General features: G+C 35.6%; 1 protein-coding gene across 1 annotated transcript; it reads right to left on the bottom strand.

Annotated features, from left to right (window-relative positions):
• Nucleotides 1–203: 203 nt before the first annotated feature.
• On the bottom strand, nt 204–7,361 carry LOC142357295 (uncharacterized). Its single transcript, XM_075408940.1, has 3 exons — nt 7,247–7,361; nt 3,323–3,447; nt 204–768 (listed from the first exon to the last, which is right to left on the bottom strand). Exons 1-3 carry the CDS (start codon nt 7,359–7,361, stop codon nt 601–603), a joined length of 408 nt encoding a protein of 135 aa, XP_075265055.1. The 3' UTR covers nt 204–600.
• Nucleotides 7,362–8,401: the final 1,040 nt, after the last annotated feature.

The following is an 8,401-nucleotide window of genomic DNA, read 5'->3' as shown; positions in this document are numbered from 1 at the left end:
CAAAAGATGTAAGAGTGCGACTAACTTATCTTTTACCCTCTCACCCATATATCATTTTATCCCCCTTGGCAGCCCATTGCAGCCCAAAAGATGTAGGAGTTTTGAGTTACTATTTCATAAAAACTCCTCACATTGCAGCCCTACTCTTGCAATCTTACTGGGCGGAAAACTTCGACCCGAGAAAACAGTAAAAAGCATCATGTACATTGCTTTTGTATTAAAAAATGACAAAGCGTATACATAATTATACCATTCTAATCGGAGTCAGTTACAAACAACAATAAATTTAGCACCTTGAGACTATGAAAATTATGAGCAAAATTCGAACCTTTTCTATCATATATCCACACATGCACAAACACGTTACAGACAAACCACACATAAACACCGTACACACACACACACACGCACACACACACACATACTCAAACACACGCACACACGCCCACACTCACGCGCACGCAAGTACACACACACACACACACTCACACACACACAGACAAACAACCACGCACGCACTCAGGATACGGGTTGCACTCTAAACCCTCCTGTCCCCAACATAAACTTCTTAAAGCAGTGCATAGTTTTTTGCCTTGTGTGTTAACATAAATTAGATATTGAGCGAGGGGGATCGAAGTTCAAGGTTCTAGGGTTAAAGCCAAGGTCCCCATACTCATAGAACCAGCAATAACAATCCACAGTCCACTTTTGTCCACTACTTCTAATTTCAATCCTTCTCAGCTTCCACGGGTCTGTGTCTGATGATATCTATATGTCATAGTGCACAAAAATTTGTCCATCATTTAGAATAGAGCCTAAAGTTTTTTTTGTAGATAGCATCGGACAAAAACTTTTCAATGTATATTTCGTTTCTAAACCGAAAATATGTCACCTTTGTTGGAAAAACTCAAAATCTTAATTAAAACTGCCTCAATTTTTCACTCTTTGTTCAGGTTTTCTTGATGAGAACCACTTTCATTTTTTATTACCAATTTTATTGCATTCATTACACGTCGATATTTGAAATGTACTCCTTGGTGGCGAGATATAAATATTCTTTCAGATTAAATGTTTTTCTTAATTTGTAGTAAATGAAATAGTGTCCGGCAAAATCGTAAACAGACAACGCATAATCCGAATTAAAATTTTTAAAGAATTTTTAAGATTGACATAAAGAAAAAATTATACACGATAAGAAACGCAGAACCAATTGGGAATTTGTCTAACCGGGTTTTGCCAAGTGATGGATTTTATCCTACACAATTGAACTATTTTGCCCTACTTCAAATTTGTGTGTAAATTGGTTGTTTATGCTCTATATACATCTTCTCGAAAATAAAGTGATTGTAACAGAAAGCAATGGAAAAACTTTCTGCAATGCTCCACAAAATATGCTGTGTTCCTCTCATTTAATAATTTTAAAGAAGCCTCTCGATGGTTCTCGTATGCTGCATTGCCCTTTTTTGATGTACAAAGAAAATTTTTTATAAAATACTATGAAACCACAATAAAAAGTGCATCAACCTATGACTAAAATATGATTTTTCAATGATATACTCTGAGTCATTTCAAATTAACAATTCTCCTGAGCGCCGCATTAGGAATTCTCCGTGTTGCACTGGCCATTCATGCCTTGAATTGTGTTCTCTTGAATGTAATCTTTGTATCTTAACAATATGTATTTCGTTGATCAATTTTTATCTCCTGCAGCACTATCATGAAAGATTGAAAAGACTTGATCTCTGTGAATTGGCCACATTTGACTAACGATATTTTTCTTTCTATTGATTTTTACAATTTTTCTAATGAAATTGTTTTGGCCTTCTGAGACACGTTTAGCCTATACTAGAGGTTGAAAGATTTGTTAATTGCTCTTTTTGAAAAGGATAGCTTATTTGTACAAGAGTCCTTTTTGTCCGTTACTTTAGACGAACAACAAAATTAAGATATCTGATTACGTCAATACAGTACAAATTTAGACTAAGTAGTGCTCAAGAAAAATTGTCATAAATTTTGACAGATTTCGTACCTTATTATCTATTACTTTTTTGCCTTGAATATCCCAGCCGAGGAGTTTTGTCAAATTACGTAATATAAGCCGTCACTAGCGTTGACAAAAAAAACACCGCAATTTTCTCGCTTAATTCTTTTGGATAATGCGTTGAATAGTGCGTTTCTAAGCGTAGATCTTACGTAAATTTTGTTTCTAAGCGTGGATCTTACATAAAATTGAATTTTCAAGCGTAGATCTTACATAGTTTTGCGTTGAATTTAGAGTAGATCTTGCAAAAAATCAAGGTTGAGAGTTCTGTTTTTTTTGCCTCTTCAATCATTCTGCCACCGTAAGTTATACGAAATCAACGCTAAATTTAACGCAAAATTATGCAAGATCAACGCTAAACGCAGCTAAAAATTTTGTATGGACTACGCTTATCAACGCAAATCTATGTAAGATATTAAAAAAAATTACTAAAGCGCAAATTGAACAGCAATTCCACACATTCATGGACAATCTTAAATAATTTTACTTGTGCTTATTAGCCTCAAAACCTCGACCCGGGCAGTTTGAGTGCGATTGTTTTTGATTGTTTTTTAAACTTTAGATTTGACAGTCTCTTACTAGTGCTTTTACAATAAACTATTGGAAAATTTAATCCCTAAATATTGCTGGTCACTCGACGTTATTTGCTGTCAAAATTTTTGTTAATGTTCAAAAAGGGTCAAAAATGCTCAAATCCGGATTGAGGTTTTTGGGTGAAAGCGTTGAATGCGGCGCATATCTTACAAAAATTCACCGCGAAACTCACCGCATTTCTTACAAAAATTCACCGCATCGACTTTCTTGGCAAATTAGTGTAAGAAATGATGTGATTGCGGTGAATGCAGTGAATAATAATTCACCGCATTTTACCGCATTACTTACAAAAAATCCCCGTTTTGCTTTCCAACGTATACTGAATCAGATTTCAGTTCACAAGAAATATCAGAGAAGTAAGTAAGAGTGCGTCAGTGGAACAAGAAGTTGCAGTCATACAGGAGGTAAGGTTAAGAGGTTCGAACCCGTGTAAGGAAGTTTCTTTTTTGTAAGAAAACTGAGAACGCGGTGAAAATAAATAATTCACCGCGATTCGCCGCATTTCTTGCAAAGAATTTACCGCCAAGCCTCGACCCGGGAAGCGATAAAGTCCTCAAAACTTATCTGCCAATAAATGATAACAAAAAACGCTTAAATCCGAACGATCATTAACCCTACAATTTTTACCAATTTTGCCAAGAACTCTTACAAGGGGGACAATTATTAGACAAATTTGAGATATTCCACATCGTGTCTTGTTATTTGCACAGAGTTTATGAAATCATCCGGCAAAGTGATAGAAAACGTGTCCACACCCCCAGACTGGAACAAATCCACGCTACCTTCTTCGTCTGTACCGTCAGACAATTGTACTTAATTCAGATCGCTGTTTCAATTAAGCAAAAATTTTCGATCAATAATATAAACAAAAATCTTCATTTGAACTTTTTATCTGTAGAATATATTGGAAAAGTGGAACTACAATTTCAAACAAATCTATGTTTTTTAGGGCACCGAGTTGAGGTCCGACACGAAAATGAGCGTCTCATCACTGAGGATGACTTTTTCGTCTGCGACCACCACCTTGGTCGCCTAAAGAAGAATAAAAAATTACATAGTCTGGAACCATTGAAAAACGCAGAGAAGTCACGAAAGTCAAGTGAATACAAGAAAGTCAGCAAGTCTGAACATGAAAGCACGAAAGTCTGGACATAAAGGCCGGAAGGTATAGACATGAGTGCGCAAATGTCTGATGAGCGCAGGAAATTGAGAATATGAACGCACAGAAATCTGTACATGAACAAATGCAAATCTGGACAAGAACGCAGATAAGTTCAATTAGGAAAACAGGATAGTCTGAACGTGACCGCAATAAAATTTGGACATGAAAGCATAGAAATCTGAGCATAAAAGCACGCAAACTTCGACATGACAGCACAAACGTCTGACTACAAATCGAAAAAAGTCTTAAAATGTACTCACAGAAGTCTGGACATGAACGCACGGAATTCCTGACTCGAATGCACAAAAGTCGGATTATGAACGCACAAAAAATTGTTGCAGTTTGAATTGAAGTTGTGATTTTCAACGCTCCTAATGTAAATAAATCTCTAAATTCTAGGTTAGGAACAACTAAAAGACTAGAAGCGAGAGCACGAAAATCTGCACATGAAATCATTGACTTTTGGACATGGAACCATGAACGTCAGAACATGAACAAATGAAATTCTCATTTTGAATGCAGGAAAATCTGAATATGATTGCAAAAAAATCTGTGCAAAACTCTGCTAAATGCATCGAGGTCTGAAAATCACCGATATCTGGACTTGATCACAGTAAAATCTGAACATGATTAAACAAAATTCTGTCAAGGCAGAAAGTGTAAAGATGAATAAAAAAGTAACCTGAAACGAACTGGAAAACCTGTACTTGGCAGCTTAAATGTCTAGACACAAACACACCGAAGTTTGGAGATAGAGCACAAAAAAGTGAACATGGAAGCACGAAAGTCTGAAAAAGAACGTATAATACTATGAACATGTACAAAAAACCTGGGCATGAGTGTGTAAAATTCTACACATGATTCCACGACAGTGTGGGCGTAAAGGCACCAAAGTCCGCATAGGATTGCACGAGAGGACATGAAAAGACGAAGGTTTCATTATGAACACACGAAAACTGTTGGATAACTTGCACTAATATTGATTTTTTGCCAAACTTATTAAGTAGAAAATTTTGTGGACGTGAGCGCCGCAAAGTTTGGAAATGAACGCATATGGAATTCTGGAAAAGAGTTTGTACAAATCGAGATTCATAACTCTCTAAAATTGAACGCATAAAAGAGCAGTCAAACAAACAATGGGGCATAAACTTGAACGATTGAAAGGGCGGACCAGAAAGCCTATAATTCTGATTATGAAAGCACAAGATTTTGGACGTGAACATATGGAACACGAATTTCTTGACATGAGCGCACAAGTTTCTGATTATGAGCTCAAAAAGGGACATAAACGCAAGGTGTCTGGAGTAAAGTGGAAAACAGCAGACAAGAAAGCTATTATTATAAAGATGAACGCAAGAATTTTTAAAGAAGTCTTAAAGAAGACTAAAATACACAAATGTCTGGACTTGAAAAACTGAAATGTGATATGTAGACTCAAAAAATTGTCGGAAAAATTGAGTTGATATTAATCTTTTGCAAAAGTTAAAAAATGGAAGATTCTCCATCTTTTCAATTTATGCAAAATTGACAGCATTAACGTGAACGCCAAACATTTTGTACAAGAACGCACAGAAATCTGGTAAAGAATGCACAAAAATCGAGACAGGAACGCACAAAAAATCTGAGAACAAGGCTTAAAAATCTAGACAATGAATGCATGAGAATTTGTAAATAAATGCACGATAACACAGAACCAAAAACATAAAATTCTGACTATGAACGCACATTATTTTGGACAGAGATGCATGAAACGCACAACACCTTATTATGTGAGCACACTATTCTAGAAGGGAGCAAGTCAATGACTGAAACTGAAAGATTAAACGTCTGGCCATAAATGCATGGAAGTTGCGGCATACAAGCATTACTGCCTGGACATGAATTCGTCAAAATCTGAACATGATTGCTCAAAAGGCCGGACAAGAACGCATGAAAGTCTGATTTTGAAACCACGAGATTCTTGACTTGAACATATCAAGCATGAATTACTGGACAAGAGCGTTCACATTTTTGATTATGAATAGACCACAGTCTGAACAGGAGCGCAGGACAAATATGACATAAACGCATGGTGTCTGGAAAAAAAACAGAAAAACCAGACAACAAAGATAATAGTTATGAAGTTGAAAGCAAGCATTTTGGGCTTGAATACACAAATTTCTGGACTTCATAAAACGGAAATCTTATTATGAAAGCACAAAAATTTTAGGACAGTTTGAATTGATATTGATTTTTCGCAAACACTTTAAAATGGAATAGTGTCTGCATTTTATATTATGAACTATTGAAGGTGTATACGTGATTACCGGAAAATTGTGACGAAAACAAATGGAAAGACTCAATCGGGTCAAAGAGTTGTTCAAACCATTTGAGTACCATTCCCAAAGTTTGACTCTATAAGGGGATTCTAGCTACGAACTTTTTGTCTATCCTGTCTAGAAAAAATTTAGTTCTCTCGTTAATATCGTACGAAATAAGCGAGTAAAATTTTTAAAGATAGCTATTTGCAATCGGGTCAAGGAGTAGTTCATAGCAAACAAAATTAATAGTCTCGAATCCGCCCTTGATCAGACATAAGTAGGCTCGTTCCACCTTCCAGACCCTGTAATTTCTAGCGCAAAAAAGTGTGGCGTGCGTTTGAATTGGTCTGTACCAGGACGATTTCGAGCGCACACTTCGACCTGGGGAACCTCTGATTACGTGTGCTCACAAATATGGACGACAATGAACAACAACTTGCACGTGGCACCGCAAACACCTGAACTCAAACGAACGCAATTCTCACATTAAACCCTCATAACTATGGACATTGACGAACTAAAGTTTAGATAGGAACGCATGAACGTATGGAGATGAATGCACAAAATTGTGTTAAAGAGCGCACAAAAGTCCATATTAGTTGAATATAGAACTATCGCAAACCTGAAAATTATCACACAAAAATGTGTACAAGAATGCATGAAAATCTGGAGATGAAAGCACGAAAACCTAAACATAACAGCAAAAACGTTTGAACACAAAGTGGAAATAAATTCACAAAAGTCTAGACACAAAACTGGATGTAAACAGACTAAATTTAGATTATAGACACACGAAAGCTTAGACATGAACGCGTTAAAGTCTTGCCATGAACTCACATAAGCCTGGAAATTAATTCATAAAATCTAGAAATGACGGATCGAAAATCGGGACACGAATGCATGAAACTCTGATTATGAACGCACTAAAAATTGTTGGACAATTTGAACTCATGTGAAATTTTTTTCAAAGCTCCTACTCTTGAAAAATCTCTGCCTTTCAGATATTAAGGTTCAAATTCATGAGTAATCAGATGCCTTCTGTGTCATAGTCTGAAATTGATTCTCCTTTTGTTTAAAAAAATTGCTTGGATTTAAACTTTAGCTTAGATTTAAAAATCTTTAAACTTGCGATCTTAAATTAATTCCAACCGAGAATCTCGTCTGTCATCATGTTGCTGCTGTTTAATTTGATCCTTGCAGGGTTGTCATTGACCTGAATAACCACTTCAACTTTGGTGCCCGCATTTTTATCGTGGGCAGTCATTATCGTTACCAGATACACATAATCCGCTCCTAAACATGTGACATAACTTGATTTGAAATTGACATAACTTCAATGTGAAATTGGCCCTGGTATTTTGGAATGGTTTTTAACAATAGTCCAAATCAGTATATGGATAATAATACTCTTTTAAAGATCATCCATCGATCAACAGTTCTCACCAATTCTAACCAATGAAACGCCTTAATGGGATAACAATATTTTCAGAAGGAAAATGTCGCGGTATGAGCAAACCAGTCTGTTCTTTTCATGTCTCATATCTTGGATCTTTCATTTCAGTACATAATAAAAGTTATCATGAAAAGTCTGTTTAAGATGATCTGAAGCGCCCAAAGTCAAATCATCTTGTATGTAAAGTCAAGATTTTGCACGCCTTCTTCTCTTCACAGACGGCTTTTATATTGTTATGTTTTTGTTACTCAGAGTGTAAACGCTTTGTACCCATCAACTTTTAAATCAATAGTGTTATTATAATACGAAAACGAAAAAAGCTTTGCAATTTTTACCGACTTTCAATGAATTTTTACTAAATGAAGGCAAAAGGGAAAGTTAATGTCATTATTATTTGTTTTGTCAATTTTAAGTCCTTTTCAGTAAGTCCAGCAAACATAGAAAAATTAATGTTAGCTGATTTTTTTATTCCTTCAGAGGAGATACAAAAAATATAGTTAGTTATTTTTTAATTTTGAATATCGAGAACACTCAAAGTAGTTCTTCATGCGGATTAATTTTAAAGAAAATTCAAAAAGTTGAGAGAAAATCTTTTGGGAAAAACTTAGCGAGACCGCTCGCTTAGTATCCGTACCTGTATAAAAAATTATCTCAATGATAAAGTTTGTTAGTGTTGATAATTTGGTTTTTAGAGGTTGATTAAACCCTGAAAGTTGTGTGTTAATTTTATAATGAAACAAGGAGACTCAGTAAGGTGCGATCGCACATAATGTTCTAACCCCGCTCATCCAAATTTTTGGCATAATGGTCTACCAAATGAAGAGATAGAAAGCCCCCAAAATTAAAGTGTT

Source organism: Convolutriloba macropyga, unplaced genomic scaffold (assembly GCF_964194025.1).
Source record: "Convolutriloba macropyga unplaced genomic scaffold, txConMacr16.3 SCAFFOLD_3153, whole genome shotgun sequence".
Classification (NCBI taxonomy): domain Eukaryota; kingdom Metazoa; phylum Xenacoelomorpha; order Acoela; family Convolutidae; genus Convolutriloba; species Convolutriloba macropyga.
The sequence above is the reverse complement of the archived record's forward strand: the minus strand, read 5'-3'. Positions and strand labels throughout refer to the sequence as shown.

Bases quoted from the DNA above. Each gene is read 5' to 3' on its own strand.
- LOC142357295 (XM_075408940.1), bottom strand. From the start codon at position 7,361: ATGACTGCCCACGATAAAAATGCGGGCACCAAAGTTGAAGTGGTTATT. The intron at 3,448-7,246 runs GTTGGAATTAAT...ATCTGAATTAAG, and splicing joins GATGACAGACGAGATTCTCG to TACAATTGTCTGACGGTACA. The intron at 769-3,322 runs GTGGAATATCTC...TATGACATATAG, and splicing joins TGCAAATAACAAGACACGAT to ATATCATCAGACACAGACCC.